Source organism: Barbatula barbatula (assembly GCF_947034865.1).
Source record: "Barbatula barbatula genome assembly, chromosome: 10".
Lineage (NCBI taxonomy): Eukaryota > Metazoa > Chordata > Actinopteri > Cypriniformes > Nemacheilidae > Barbatula > Barbatula barbatula.
Window position 1 is genome coordinate 19,052,913 of NC_136773.1, and position 16,065 is coordinate 19,068,977.

The following is a 16,065-nucleotide window of genomic DNA, read 5'->3' on the forward strand; positions in this document are numbered from 1 at the left end:
TTGGAGCCGAGTCATTTATTCAACAAAAAGTCCTACATATAAAAGACAAACCCAAAATGTGCTTTGAATAGTCTTTATTAAATACGAACGAACATTAAAAGCAGCATTTTAATAAAACCACATACAAATGACAAAACAATTTTACAAACTCGTGCTTAATCTTGACATTATAGGGTTATGGTCTATTTATACAGTATGCTCTATGATCCCCCTTAAAGCTAAATATAATAGTTCAATGTTTCAAAAAAAGCAGGTAAACACTTTTTACACATTTATCTTTTGAACCAATGCAAACATGGCAAACTGTATAAGACACATGGAATAAACACATGAGCTGAAGTGTTTAAGCATACATACAGATTAAATTACAGTTTGATGATTGCAATGTACTTCACAGATCCTGTACAAAATGAAATTGCATTCACAACCGTTCTCATACGCAGAGCCTCACACACTTTTCCAAACACAGCAGCAGGATATTGGGGTTCTTTGTTGCTGAGCAAAGATATTTATTAGAGTTTTGGGGGTGGGAGCCTCCCGCTTGGAGGCTGCAGTGCCTGTGAAAACACACAGTGGGGGCACTGCACACTTGGGAGGTCACGCCTCCCATGCTAATTTACAACTGTCTTTCCAATGGGGCCGAGCCAAGACTCGCCAGCTTCCAAATGAGCCACAACTACTGAACAAACACATATTCACACTACATTCATTATCTCCAAACCATATCACTCACATTTGCCTCCCTTTGCATTGATAACACTTTTTTAAACAAACAAAATAATCTAGTAGTTTATAGAACGTTAAATGAGCCCTTAAAGGTAACGTGTTTAATAATGCTTTATTAAGTGTTGTATCTATAGTTCGTAATTCTCCCTCACAGGGCCTGGTAAACTATGAACATCAACAGTAAAAATTAATTCCTCCATTAAAGTGGCAAAATAATTAAAAGTTAATGTTGGGATGTGCAGAAGACACATAATTGTTATTCTGAAGACCATGCGTATAAGATGCCAGGACTTTTCTTTAAATCTTTGAAGATGTTTAGATTTTGGGTTTTACATCAAAATCAGCAGCAGCTACAATTCATCCACTAAAAGAGTTTAGACCCAGCTAGAACCAAAATGACCACGTTTAAATAAAAACAGACAAATAATGTGAATAAACATGCCCAATAGAATACGACTACAAAACATTTACATGTAATAAGTAACACAAATATTGCGTGGGTGGGTTTTGAACCTTTCCCGGGTAACATTTTAACAATCACAGTGTCATGTGTATATTTTAAACAGAAGGTCCGAGTTAGAATGGTGGATATTAGTTACTTGGTCCAGAAGAATCAGAGATCCTACTGTCTGTCTCTGATGAGTCACTGTTTTCACTGCTGTTGGGGTCAGTATTATAAAACAGTGCGTTTTCATGACAGTTCATCAGGTGCTGGATCTCAGAATGCCATCCCAGGATGTCTGCAAATTTTTGGACAGAATCTACAAGATCTCCCAGTTCCATATAGTCCCCCCTCTTCAGGGGGCGCCGTTCAAAGGGCCCGACTGGATCACGGTTCAGCAGCAGACGAGGGACCGTGGACTTTACAGTGTTTACCAGGCTGGCAAACGGCTCAATCTGTAATTTTACATTACATTACAGTGTTTCACTGCTATATTGAAGTGATGGTTCACACAAAAATGACAGATCTGTCATCATATACTCATCCTCTTGTCATTTCAAACCTTTATGACTTACTTCCGCAGAACACAAAAGATATTTTGAAGAAAGTTTGTAACCGAACAGCACTGGCCCCCATTCACTTCTATTTTATGGACAGAAAATCAATGCAAGTAAAGTGACTGGGGGCCAGTTATCAACATTCGGAAGGAAGAAAGTCATTTGAAATGACAAGAGGGTGAGTAAATCATGACAGAATATTTATTGGGTGTACTATCACTTTAACTTCAAAATTAATCTTTATATAGTCAATTGTACACAAACTAGATTTTGATACAAGATGTACTGTTTGCAATGCTTGTTACAAAAACAACATGTATACAGTTTCCTAGTGCTGATATCATGTAATTTTTAACATGAATAACCCACCTTTAAAGATGTGCCCATGATCATGAGAAGGTCTGCTTTTGGGAAATCTTCAGCATGCTGAAAGTACTTCTCTGGCAGATCTTCTCCAAAGAAGACAACATTAGGTTTTACAGCTCCCGCACAAAATGTACAGATGGGAATTTTGTCATTCATTATAGCTTGCTGATGGGAAGAGAAAGGGAAGATATGCAAGTAAGTAACTTACAATTTTGCTTGGGCAATGAATAAAAAATATCAGCATTCTTGGAGTGCCATGTATTCAATCGAAATAGAGCACCAAACCTTTTTTTACTTTAGATGTTATGTTGTATATTACCTTGGCCTCCTCAGCAGGATATGGTGTATAGCAAAGGTGGCAGGCTGCAGTTGCAAAACTCCCATGAGCCTCCACGAGCTTGTCATCTGGTATACCGCACACTGAAGGGAACACAGTAATGCAGCACTTTAAAAATCACACATGGTAAATTCCATCTTCAGAAAAAGATCACATTTAATTGAGGTAGTTGATTTAAGCATCAACTTATTTAAAAAGCTGCTTATCTCACACTTTTCAAGTCCATCGATGTTTTGAGTGTACATGCGGAGCAGCAGGCCCTTTTTATGCAACATGCGAATAAAATAGTGCACGTAGTTGGGGCGGTGGAATCCGGGATAAAGCTCCTTGGCCATTGAGAAAAAAGGATGAGGGTTGTCGGAGAAGTAGTCAATGTTGAAGATCGCCTCTGGGTAGGGGATGTCATACTTCACAAGGTTTGCGTAAAGACCCGTTCCTGGTGTCCTGACAGAAAGAGAATTGTCTAAGCAAAGATTCAAAAGCAGATTGTAGTAAAACACTAAAGTGATAATCTACCTGAAGTCTGGTATACCACTGGCTGTGCTGATACCTGCCCCGGCAACTACCACAATGTTTCGCACCCGGCCAAGTTTTATCAACCGGCTTATTGTTGCCAGAGCTCCGTGTGGGGCAGAGCTACCAGAGGGTGAGGAGAGAGCCAACTTTGTACTGGGTGTATTACAGTCTTTCTGGGACTTTCCTTTTCTGAAGAGAGAAATAAAAAAATTTTTTTTTTTGGGTGAACTTTATGCCACGGGTCTCCAATTGTTTAATAAATTAGGATGACCAGAAAGAATAAAATCACCTAGAGGGTTACCTTTTTGGATATACAAAACTTTATTCATTTAATACTCTGTTAAAACATAAAAATGTCAAGCTTCATTTTTTTACTTTACTTTTAATCAACATCAAGAGTCAAAGGAATATTGAAACATTTTGATATCCTGGCTAAATACATATTTATTTCAAGCATTTTAAATTAGTTTATTCAACAACCAATTCTGAAAAATCATGAAAATATACTGAAATAAGTACATTTATATTTTCCATTTCTAATTTTACTCTTTAAATCACTTTCCATATTTTAAATAAATAAACAATTGATCATGTAATGTTTTAAAGTTACATTAAATGTTTACATTTTACAAAATTAAATCCAGGACATTTACAGAATAAGGTTGACAGAGTTCACAGACTAGCAAGTTGGAAACCACAGCATTATGACAACATGTGTCTAAATAAAATGACTTTATAGTATAATCGAAGGCGTCTTAACATGCGTTATCTCACCGTGTTGAGGAGGCCTGCTGTTCACTCACTCTCATGAGGCTCAGATCATTGACCAGGCCTGAGGCAGAAGGTTTAATGCGTTGAGAGTCCTGAAGGTTGACAGAACTGCGAGTTACTCTGGCCTGAACAACTCTTCGCTCCCTGCTCGACTTCGCTTTGCTCATGCTGACACCTGAAAAAGAACATTTATTTTTAACCCTTAAAGTGTAGTATTGGGAGCTTGAGAGCCCCTGGTCACCATTCACTTATACCAAAAACAGCAGCAGCTACCATTCTGGCAGTCATTTTAATCACGCAGGTTTAAATATGCCAGTGAAATATTATGACACGTTTTCATAGATGAACAATTTTCTGATTTGCTCGACCTTTTAACATCTTCGAAATGCTACATTAAAATGTCCAGTCGCAGCTTTCATTGCTATATTTAAAATGTAATTAAAATCACAGCAGAGCTCTTTTGTGTCCTCCCTTTGGTTGACGTAAAAAGCTTCAATGTATTAAAACCGTCAAGCCCCAACAAAGCTAATGGTTGTAATATATTTAATGTCCCCCCCCTCCACTTTGGTTCAACAGCCCACAGCTGTGGCAGCTTTACGGCCCAGGGAAGGGGAACGGGTACAAGAGGGGCAGTTAAAGGGGGTGAAAGTGTCCAGGATTGACTGTGTGTCAACAAACCCAGCTGGAAGAGAAAGGAGGAGGCCATCTAGACTTAAAAAAATGGAGCGTGAACAGAGACGGATGATCCAGAGGTAGAATCCAATAAAGAGAGTTGGGGAGAAGCAAGATGGGAGAAGGGACATGCCTGAAGCAGTAAAGCGGTATTTCTTGCGCCTCTGACATCTCAGGATGAATGACGGACAGTGGCTGGGAGAGAAAGAGAAAAAGACGAAGGAAGGGAGAGAATAGCGGGAAAGGAGTGGATACAAAGAGATACGTCCAATAAAACAAGGCCTGCGTCACAGCATACAAACGCGATAAGACTGCTTTTCAGGCGATGCACCTTATCACTGGCAAAAAGGGGCACCATTATCTTATTCACAATAACAATGGGTCTGGGTTCACGAGAGTGATAAACACATCTACCGGGGGCTGTGAGACGCAGCTGAACGTAGACACATTCAGGCAACGTGCAAAGAGATAGCATCCTTTATGCTCAGGACAAAGTAAGACGTTTGCATAACTAGCTTGGCCATGACGCAACTCATAAGCATCGAAAAGACAAAATTAACTCATCTCAAATGAATCTCTTTAAGAACATCAAGGCTGCAGTTTACAACGTTCTTCTTTTCTCACCTCTTAAAATGTTTAATTGCCATTTGAAACTATTCAAAACTACAGATGGTGGGAGGTCGCGGCCTTTGTCTCCCTTCTTACCGCAGAGACACTGCTGCGCGCGTATAGGTCCAATATTTCACAGATGAGCTTAAGACGACTCCACAGAGAAATTGACAAAACGTTCTCTGTATTCTTGCAGTCAAATTACTACAACTTGGGATGCCTGAAGTGTAACACAGTTAAACAATTTTCAGTGAAACAAACTAATAGTCAACTACGCCGAGTTGAAGGTACATTTCAAATGGCACAAATGAACAGTGGACTCACTGCATTGGGTTATACTTAAACATTCTGTTTTATAGTTTGACATACATACAATAAGTGACGATAAAGGTGACTAAATGAATATCAAATAAAGAAACCAACAGTTCTTCGGATGGTTTGTGTTTTTTTGTGACAATAATATATGAAACCACATAAATGTAAGTGATCGTGTGCAGGGACAGACAGCCAAAGCCAAACAGAGACTTCACCAAGCACAGGCACAGGGGCTTCTCTCCAAAGAAAAGGCAAACACCAACACGGCCAGTAGTGTGACTGAAACCATGGAGAAGCAGCTAGCAACAGGCAGTCGGGCAGAAATGAGATTTCAGAGTCAATGTGATGTTATTAGTACACATCTCTGGCTCTCGCTGCTGGCAAATCGAGCGTAGTTTGTTGAGCTATAAAGGATGAAATGTGAAAATGTTATGGCACTTCTATCTAAAATAGGAAATAGATATGCTTCTAGAAGATACGTTCTGGATGTCTTAGACTAGTACAGCCAGATTTCTCACTAGCATGCATACAATACATGCATTTGGTAAGCGCTTTTATCCAAAGCAACAGTGTACATTAGGTGTTCAGCAAGATTGAATCCATGACCTCATGTCGCATGCGCCATGATCTTCCATGTTTTGGATGTCTGCTGCCCCCTATGCGAATTCCGGAGTCTTCATGCGAACCATACTACCCATCAGAGGAAGTTAAAAGTTACATCTCTTGCTCCTAAAGATAATAACATGTCATTCAATGCCCTCTTTTGATTTCTACGTGACAGAGAGCAGGTGTGTGTGATGACAAGAGCTCAACAAGAGTTTTTGGTTTCCAAAATTAACTAAAATGATTAAAGTGAAGTTCGTTGAACTTACAAAAACATAAACGGTATGTGAAAGCTGCAAGTGTCTCTTGTCTTTTTACAATAAACAGGTAAAATCTCAAACAACGTAACTAACATTATTGAATGCTGCCACTCAGTGGCCAACGTAGAGCAGCGCAGCAACAAAACGAGTGTTTATTTTATTTTTAAGCAGATTATAAATGAATAGAAAATACTTAAATATAAAACAATATAAACAATAAATAAAAATGATTTATTTTGAGAAGTAAATATGTGTTAGATTGAGTTATTTAATCCAAACCGCTTAAAAGAGCTTCAAATAGAAAATAAACAATAATTTAGGTCATTAACGTTACTAAGCGAAGAACACACGTCACCCTACAGCGCATTCTTTACGCCGTAAACGAGCACCAGTTACTTTATTACGCAAGAGTCTGCACAATTATTACATTATGAAACAAATAACGTATATTTCGTTTGATAAAGCAGCTCTCAAACAAGAGTCCCAAAGAGGAAGAACCACTTCAGATATATTGGCCTGACATCAGAGTTGACAATAATCTAACATATCTACAAAATCATAATCTAATATAACGCGTAGGAACAGTCAGATAACAAATTGCTTACCCGCTTGAACAAACTGCTGTATGAAAAATACAAAAAACAACGAGAATGTTCCTCGAGAATAAATGACACCGCGAATTAACACCTGTTACGCATCAAGCTGATCTCTGATTTCGCGTTTAAAATGTCACTGTTCCCGCAAAACACAAGCGGCGTGACAACGAAGGAAATACGTCATTTTCTAAATAAGTGCGGGAAACGTTCTTCGCGCGGCCGCTGAAAACCGTGGAGCCATAAGGGTGTTCGACTTCACGCAGTGCTGCGCAGACGAACGATGAATGACATCCACTTACCGCGAGAGGATGCCGTGGCAACAGATCTGGGCAGCACAGTGTGACGTCAAACACACTTGCTCGATAGCATACAGTTAAGTGTTTTCTGTCCTACTGGAGTTACTGTGCTTAAAATAATATTGATAAAAAAGAGCATTATTCATGTTTATATAAAATAGTATGGGCAGGAACACTACAAAAAAGTAAGGGGGCTTGATCTAATTTGTACAAAACATCCTTGCATGAATATAAAAGTCGAATGGATTTAACTTTAACTGGAAGTTTTGCTTTCCACCAACAAAATATGTTTATTTTATAATGGTATTGACCCATGTACACTATTATCAGTTCTTGAATCCGTCAATATAAGCAGGTGGACAGCGCAGATACACCAACCAGTTTTTATGATTAACCCTTATAAATGTGACCCTGGACAACAAAACCAGTCTTATGGGTACATATTTCGAAATTGAGTTTTTTGCATCACCGGAAAGCTGAATTATTACGCTTTTTACTGATGTGTGGGTTGTTAGGATAGGCCAAGGTCTGGCGCAGATACGGCCATTCAAGTCTGTGGAATCTGAGGGTAAATATTGAGAAAATTATTGCCTTTGAAATTGTTAATAAGAGGCACTGTAGCAGGCCAACCACTCACAAAAATAATGTCTTTATGTATTTAGGGATCTTCATGGAACATGATCTTTACTTTATATCCTAATGATATTTTCCATAAAAGAATCGATCATTTTGACCCATCCAATGTATTTTTGGTTTTTACGAAAAATGTCCCCGCATTACTTAAGACTGGTTTTGTGATCCAGGGTCACATATGTGCAAGACAAGTCATGTGTATTTCACCCTTTAAAGGGGTAAGACTCGCAAACGTCACTTCCTCTCTTCAATGTGTCTACACATGGGACGTGGTTAAAAAGAGCTGGAACGCCACGTACACATTATGCAAAGAATGGGTCTTTAAAAAGTCAAAAAGTATTCCTGGGTCACAAATTCCTTGTCTTTTAACAGTGTATTTTTAAATAAACTCGTGAGGGAACGGCATACTTTTTGCATTGAAGCAAACAAGGGGTGGAGACAGAAGTTTCCAACTTGGTCAGAAGCTGAGAGCAGAGAGTAAACTACTTACAGTAAGTATGTGTAATGCAAAGACCTGGCGAATAATTCTATTTGCACGGTTTTCGCGTTTTATATATATATATATTTATATAAATACATAGTCCATATGGATTAATTATATTTTATTGTAAGAAGACTAGTCATTACATTAGAGCTTTGTCGCCATAATGGTTGCATTGTCTATAATGCGTCTTACCTAACGTCGTGTAGTCGTTGGAAGTGCGCTACCAACCTTTTATCGTCGCTTAATTTCGTTTTTAAGGATGTCGGATGTGTCTTTGGCTCTTTTTTAGTTTCCAAATGTTGCTACGCCTGCTGAATGTGTTTTCTTTATTGTTCTTGCAATGCATCTGTTATTTTTGCTTTGTTTTTCATTAAATCTAAATATAAAGTGAGTGAAAGAACTGAAGTTCGTTTTTGTACATTTTTTTGTACGTTATTATTTACTCTGGTTCGAGCGCCACGTCAGAAACAGCCAAGGCTGAAGATTCTGTTTAGGCCAAACTTAAAATAATGATACAGTATTAACACTATATGCACGAATGTTGTAGCTATCGTGCGGTGCTTACGTGTAACTTATTACGTGTACACGTATTAATATGCTGCTTTATTTTATCTATACTGTCCCTTCCCTGCTGAACAATAGATAAAAAACAATAAAAGCCACGTATTCAAATGGGTTTATTGGTTATAATGGGAATTGTATTGATTTCAATGTAAACTGTAATGGTCTATTGTGGGTCTCTAGAGGTAATGTGGTGGGTCATGTCGGTGGGATGTTATCTGGTGGATGGGAACCAACAAGCCCCAAAACACACAAGGTTCAGCGTACATGTTTACAGTGTTTGCTGTGACAGGGTGTTGCAAGTTACTTGTTTATAGAATAAACTGGTCTGCCTTGTTCTGTGTAGATTTTGTAGCTGCTAAAAGCCCAAATTTACCTTGTGTACCAACTGGTACCACACAATGTCTTTATTCGTGAGAGACAAGTTAAAATGCTTCTTGTTTTTTCTGTAATTTAGAGTGAAAATGAGCGAAACAGACCAGCAACAGAATGAGCTCCCTGCATACTTAAAAGATGAGCCCCCATCAGGTATGACAAGCTATTTTTATATTGTATTGCGAGATAAAAACAATCATATCTCAAGAGCTCAGTTATGCAAACATCTTTTTATACAGTTGTCCTTTATGGTACGTTCTGTACCACACAGTGGTGCCATTGCACAGCGTAAGACAGTTATGTCATTCTCAATTCTAACAATACAAATTTTGAGTTTAAAATAATTGTGTTTTGTTATTAATGAAGAGTGGCTCTGAGACTGCATGATTTAAAGAAAATATATGTAAAGTAAATAAAATGAACTGCAAAAATGTCTAAACAAACGTAATTTTTTTTCATGGCATGCAAATAAATGTCCAACATGTATAATGTATATCTACATTTACATTTAGTCATGTAGCAGACGCTTCTATCCAAAGCGACTTACAGATGAGGAAACATTGGAAGCAATTATAACAACGTAGGCAACAAAATACATAAGTGCATCAAAACTAGTCCATTAAAGCCTAGCACAGTATGTATATCTTAAATATCGATTATGCATGATGCACTACTTCAGTCAGTTAATTAAGTACACTCATTATTTTAAATTATAATGTGGAGAGTATTTTTAATAGCAAGATTTAAATTTTTTGTTATATTTTTGAGGCTTTTTGCATTTAGAGGATAGTGGAGGGACACAAGAAGTGATTGTGAGGAGAGAGAAAAGGACGCTGAGCCGGGACTCTTAACTCGGGTCTCCGAGGGCAAAGTTGTGCTAATTTCAAAATTTTAAAGAGGGCATAAGCCACTCTAATGTTTCTGGAGAGTCTTTCTCGCTTATCTGATGCTAATATAGCTCATTCTGTTTCTGTAGATACCAATAAAGGCCATCCCCAGCCGCAGCCTGGCATGTTCTCCAGGGTGGCTGGTGGTCTGTTCAGTGTCACAAAAGGGGCTGTCGGGGCCACAGTGGGGGGAGTTGCCTGGGTCGGAGGGAAGAGCTATGATCTCACGAAAACCGCCGTTACCTCCGTTGCATCCGTACCAGCGATGGGGGTAGGACTCGTGAAGGGAGGCGTGTCTGCTGTGGCCGGTGGCGTGACTGCCGTTGGCTCTGCCGTTGTCAGCAAAGTCCCCTTTGGTGGTGGAAAGAAGAAGGACAAGTCTGACTAGGCTCGAAGGTACTTTCAGCAGAGGCTTCTGCATTGTGTCTTCTCGTTTGACTCCTGCGTGAGTTCGTAGCGGAGTTCATGCTCTGTATTGCGATCGCATTTGACAATACTTCGTCGACCGGACCATCAAAATGACATTCGCAAACTGGGAGCCTTCATCTGCTCAACACAAGAGCCTCTGTTTTTGTGCTATAATAGGACATGAAGTGTCTGTTTTATTCAGATAAATTGTTAATGTCTAAAGTATTAGATTTCTATATTGAAATGTACGTGTGGACTTCCAAATATTTCATTACGTTTTACAAAGGCGCACCTGGCCTCGTGGCTGTGATCGTTGAGACACAGAATTCGTATATGTTTCATAAACCCACCTTATGATCGAACTGCTGCGAGCCAGTTGTTGGATTAAGATGAAGATCAGTCAAGTGTCCCTCAAGGTTCTGTGGGAGAAAATCATCGCTGTGGGGTGCTGATATTGAGGCTTCATCTATCTCATTGATTGTTTGTGAGATTACTTACTTTGTGCCTCTGGGGTCTACGCTGATCCATGCTGGCCTCTCAAACCCCAATGTCCATTGCAAAACGGAAAACACAAGCATATACTCACTCTGTGTTTTATGTGCCATAGAAAAAGAACCACAAATTGAGGTCCACAAATCTGAATGCTGATAGTCTTGAGGGTTTTAGGGAAATGTGTGTGTGTGTGTGTGTGTGTGTGTGCGCGCGCAACTGACAATCGGCATCAAAACAGAAGTACATCAGCTACATCTGTTTTCCATTGCCCCTTGAGATTCTTTTGTTTGTGCTGTTCTTGTTTGCTTTTCTGTCATGTTTGTTCACTCTTCTTTGTTTTGTTTTGCTTTATCTCTTTATTGTGAATCTTTTTGTTTTATTGGACCAACAAAGAACCACATAAGGTGAAAAAATACTAAACAGTATTTTCATCTATTAAGTGTTGTCTTTTCCTTACCAAAAAATAGGATGGAAAAAATGTGTATCTGAGAATTTGTTTTTTGTTAACGTTAATATGCTTTATGGTATTTAGTATGGTATTCGATGTACTCTCTCTTTTTAGATGTACGAGTTGTTGTTTGTTTCCTGATTGATATGAAGCGATCCATATTTCATTGTAGAATGTGAATTTAAAGGATTTAAATAAAGTAATATCACATTGGCTCATGATGTCGGCAGGGTTTGATTGAAATTGATGGGAAATGCACAAATCCTTTCTCCTGGGTCTTTCTTAAAAAATGTTGTCCGTGGTTATAGATGAACACTTCACCAATGTATTAAAAGAAAAACAATTAAGGAATACTGGTCAAGAGCACAAAAGGAAAAGTGTTTTCGTCCTCATAAAGAGGTCTTACAGAGAGAGGCAACGCTAAAGCCTGTCAACAGTGAACAAACACTTGCAATCAAGTTCCAGTCACAAGGTCATGCCAGATGTCACTGTTTAATGCTTAGGGAATGAGGCGACAGGGGTCTTCCCCACTCTGTTACCCCCTGGAACAAATTCATTCCTCACATTCCTGCAGCCTGTCTTTCAGTAAACGCTTTAAATCAAAAGTAGGCTGTGAGACTTGCACTGCAGGGGCCACAATCATCGACTCCTGCCCATCTATATTGGGAAGGTAGAGGGTGCACAATTGAGTTATGAATACACAGAGCAGGGTTGTAAAGTCGATGATCTTGTCTGCACAGATATGCCTTGTGCCTCATGAGTATCGATGAAATACTTCAGTGTTTATCTAACTGGGAGAGTGAAGGTTAAAAGGAAGTCCAGTATTGATATCTGTTTATAGAAAATCTAATGTGCAGCCCTTCGATTTGCACAGACCTTGCGGCTATTTGTTGCCACGCTCTTACAAAAATGATGGTCCGCGTCCAAACCACATTGGCTGTGAGCTCAAGCCTCCGAGCGTGAATCAACGGTGACAGTGCGAAGGGAGGGAATTAAACATTCACAATCCTATTTTTCTTTTCTCTTTCAGCATGTCTACTTACAACCTCTGCGATTCAAGCAGCCTTTCAGCGAATCAATAATGAGGGCTTTACACAGCTCACTGTGTGCTTCAGGGGGCTTTTTACATCAAAGACCAAATATAAGTGGCTAAATTTTTAAAAGGGAGATGGTGTGAGCACTTTCCTGGACTGTAAATAAATAAATAAAATGGCTACCCTGGCTAAAACAAAAATGCACAATTAAGACATGTAGGTTTTTATTTGTTTTTTCACATTTAAAACCTTTACTGTGTATATGGAGCTGATGTTAGATGAGCTTATTATAAGGCTTGTCGGAATGCTTGATTCTGATTGGCCAACCGCGACATTTGCAGGTTACTTATTCCAAGATAACACCAAATCACTTCATGCAGCAAATCATTTGACAGTTTTTTTGACAAATGAATTGTAAATTAATCTTTTAATAACATATATGACATTTAACTTACGAATTATTAAACCAAATTGCCTGTTCATTACATCTGAACGTTGTTTTTTTACCTTAAACCCAAAGTAAACAGCTTTTCATCACGGAAGGTCTGCATTCCGTAAAAATGAGCTAAAATATTTCAAATTCACATTTTATGTCCAGTTTCTCATGTGGCAAGTAGCCGTGTATTAGGCAGGATAATGTACAAGCAGCTGGCTGTTATTGCAAAATAAGCCCCTTCAGTGTGATACAAGATGATAACACTGTCGGGGTGTATTTCTGCGATAACATACGGCTGCCTGTACATTATCCCTTACATGAAGTCTGTATGTGCTTGTACCGTTCTTATTAGACAAAAGCGCACTGTAATCCTTCTGTGCGTGAGTGACAGTTGTTTCTTGCCTGTAAATTGGTGACACTACTGTGTAGGTGAGATGTTGTGAAAAATAAATTAGCACAGGGGGAAACAGTGCTCCTTTTAGTTTCTTTCAATTGTAACTCCAGCTTGACTCATACTGAAGGGTTATGTTTTGAATTAAAATAAAAATGCGAACGGAACATATTTCGCATTTTAACACCCAAGGAAACCAGAACGGACTTTAAATTTAAAGGTCGGGACTACAATGTTGTGTCAGACCAGGAGGAAAAACTAAATGAGAATGCAAGCATAACTAACCTGAAGACAGGTTGAGATGCTTTGTTAAGGCTTGAAGTACAAAAATATTGAAGATATTCCCGAATAGGAACATTTGTTTTCTTATTAGGTAAAGGACAATGCGAAGGCAAAACTTTAAACAAAATATTTCAGAGAAACATGTCATGTTGCTTATTAATGCTTTGAAACTGTTCATCCTTGCTTTCTTACTTTGTTCTTTTAGTTGTAAAATTCATCTCTTTATGAATAATAGCCTTTTCTTTCATGGCTTTGTCAAACGTTGGCAGATAAATTGTAACTTTAGAAACAATTTGTCAAGCTATTCAATCAGATATTTTAAATAAAACTTTGATACGTCAAAACAGATATCCAAAACAAAGAAATGTTTCAAAAGCAAGAAACATACAAACAATGAGCTACAGTCTCATAAAGGGATTTTAATTTGTATGTCATAAACATTAATAAATATACAGTAAAAACAACATTTATGGTTTAGCAGATCCGAACACTGGCAATAGTTCCTGTTAAAGGGATAAATATGTAACCCTCACTATACTTTAAAACAGCATACAAGAAATATTCAGGTACATCGGATGAACAGATTAGAAGTTATATGCTTTTAATATCCACAGTAGATACACATACACATAATTATTGAAATATATTAAAGGGATACTTGGGATACACCCTAAATTGAAAATACTGTTATCATTTACTCACATTCATGTTGTTCCAAATCTATTTCTTTATTCCGATGAACACAGAGAAAGATATTTGGAAAAATGCTTATAACCAAACAGATCTTGCCCCCCATTGACTCCCATAGTAGGAAAAATGATTCGAAATGTATACAGATTTGGAACAACCCGAAGGTGAGTAAATGATGACAGAATGTTCATTTTTGGGTGAAGTATCCATTTAATGATTTATTTAGAGCTACTGCAGAAAGGGCTGCAAAAAATCTATAACATATTGTTGATCAGCTGCCTGTCATGTTTAGAATGAAATACGCATGACAGTCGTCTATAATTCAACAGGCATTCATTATAATACGTTCAGCACAAGGACTTGTGAAAAATAGATTCCAAGTCAGAGAGTGAAACACTACACAGGAAATTGAGGAAAACATCATTTATTTACATGCCTGCTCTTTGATTAAAGTAGCCTTAAACAACAGGCAGCCGGGAATTGATTTTTGTTTTTTCTAATCATAGTTCTTTCCGACCCACAGTACAAGAAACAATCAAAGTGTTTGTTTGACTTTGATCTAAAAAAGATTCATATCATGTTCTTATCAGAGAATGCCTGTTTGTGATCAGTATAATTGCCCCAAAGACAGCAGATTATAAATTGGTGCGTTGTTTATTCTCGACTTCTCATAATTTAGAATCATATTTAATGAGATGATATCCTTAATGTATATGGCTTTATGCAAATAAACAAATTACAATATTCATGTGAAAATGGAAGCAGAAAATATTTTTTCTCATCCAGTCAGTCATTTCCCACATTACAGCAAAAGGGAATCGTCTGTCCAATAAGCATATTCTGCCCGAGTGACTTTGTGTCCTTAACAGTCATAATGCAATAGATACTGAGGAGATCATGTCAAAATATATTTTGTTCTTGTAATTCTTTATTTCCAAAGGATCCAGATACTTTATATTTTGTGTAAATAGACGACTGAAATACATGATGTGTTGATTTGCAACTTATTCTTTAAATAGATTGCTTTGATTGATAAGATCATTAACACTGCATATTTGTTTTAATAGATTATATCAAAACAAATGAAGAAAAAACCTAAGATGATTGACAGTTTCAAACGGTATAATGTAAGCAAAGATGGGAATTTGTTTAACACATAGAGCTGTGCTTTAATGCAATGCATGCTTTGGGCTTTGAGCCTAAATTTAGAAAGCATGGAAAACAATTCAGGGAACAGTAATAAAGCCTATTAACATAACATAATCATAGATCCGTTGATGAGGTCACAGACATGTGTGTATATATCACATCATTGTATATATCAATGAATGTAATAGAAAGAAAAATGGACTATGATTTAACAGCGAGGTCTTTTGGTCCATCTATGAAGTTTGTTGTTTACTGTATTAATATGATCTCAAAAGTTAATCTTAAAACAGATAACTATCTATTATTCCTCTTTTTGTATTTAGTTTGTGCACAGACATCATTTCCAAGGAAATACTGCATGAGCTTCTTTGAATTCTCTTTAAAACATTTCACTGTCAGTTTGCTAAATAAGTCATCTCCTGCCACTAGCGATAATATATAAGCAAAACTCAAGTACAAAACTAAAATCTGTAGTTATAACCTGTGCAAACTGATTTGCCTAATTTTATTTATGCATATGAGATTTTTAGCATCTGCATAGTAACTGCATTACTGGTATGCAGTGGCCAATGTTCTGTATTGCAAGGTGCCTCCCTCTTATTTTCGTTTTTGTTGTGAGTAATTTGATGTAATTTAATTTGGCATGACACCTGTGGTTCAGTTCGCATAGTTTAATCTGTTTCTGCACCAACCCGTGAAATGCAAACCAAAGTCATAACACATGGGAAG

At 37.7% G+C, this 16,065-nt stretch overlaps 2 protein-coding genes across 2 annotated transcripts; one reads left to right on the forward strand and one right to left on the reverse strand.

The window, feature by feature from the left end:
- Positions 1 to 48: 48 nt before the first annotated feature.
- LOC306899501 (NAD-dependent protein deacetylase sirtuin-3) lies at positions 49 to 7,039 on the reverse strand. Its single transcript, XM_079465797.1, has 7 exons — positions 6,780 to 7,039; positions 3,719 to 3,890; positions 2,945 to 3,133; positions 2,640 to 2,872; positions 2,411 to 2,511; positions 2,095 to 2,256; positions 49 to 1,623 (listed from the first exon to the last, which is right to left on the reverse strand). Exons 2-7 carry the CDS (start codon positions 3,880 to 3,882, stop codon positions 1,318 to 1,320), a joined length of 1,155 nt encoding a protein of 384 aa, XP_079321923.1. The 5' UTR covers positions 3,883 to 3,890; positions 6,780 to 7,039; the 3' UTR covers positions 49 to 1,317.
- An 899-nt stretch (positions 7,040 to 7,938) lies between these two features.
- Positions 7,939 to 11,574, forward strand: tmem263 (transmembrane protein 263). Its single transcript, XM_079465804.1, has 3 exons — positions 7,939 to 8,190; positions 9,202 to 9,272; positions 10,096 to 11,574. The coding sequence occupies exons 2-3, from the start codon at positions 9,209 to 9,211 to the stop codon at positions 10,392 to 10,394; spliced, it is 363 nt and encodes a 120-aa protein (XP_079321930.1). The 5' UTR covers positions 7,939 to 8,190; positions 9,202 to 9,208; the 3' UTR covers positions 10,395 to 11,574.
- The last annotated feature ends 4,491 nt before the right edge of the window (positions 11,575 to 16,065 follow it).

Bases quoted from the DNA above. Each gene is read 5' to 3' on its own strand.
- tmem263 (XM_079465804.1), top strand. From the start codon at position 9,209: ATGAGCGAAACAGACCAGCAACAGAATGAGCTCCCTGCATACTTAAAA. The intron at 9,273-10,095 runs GTATGACAAGCT...CTGTTTCTGTAG, and splicing joins AAAAGATGAGCCCCCATCAG to ATACCAATAAAGGCCATCCC.
- LOC306899501 (XM_079465797.1), bottom strand. From the start codon at position 3,882: ATGAGCAAAGCGAAGTCGAGCAGGGAGCGAAGAGTTGTTCAGGCCAGA. The intron at 2,873-2,944 runs GTAGATTATCAC...TCTTTCTGTCAG, and splicing joins AGTGGTATACCAGACTTCAG to GACACCAGGAACGGGTCTTT. The intron at 2,512-2,639 runs GTGAGATAAGCA...TGTTCCCTTCAG, and splicing joins CATCGATGGACTTGAAAAGT to TGTGCGGTATACCAGATGAC.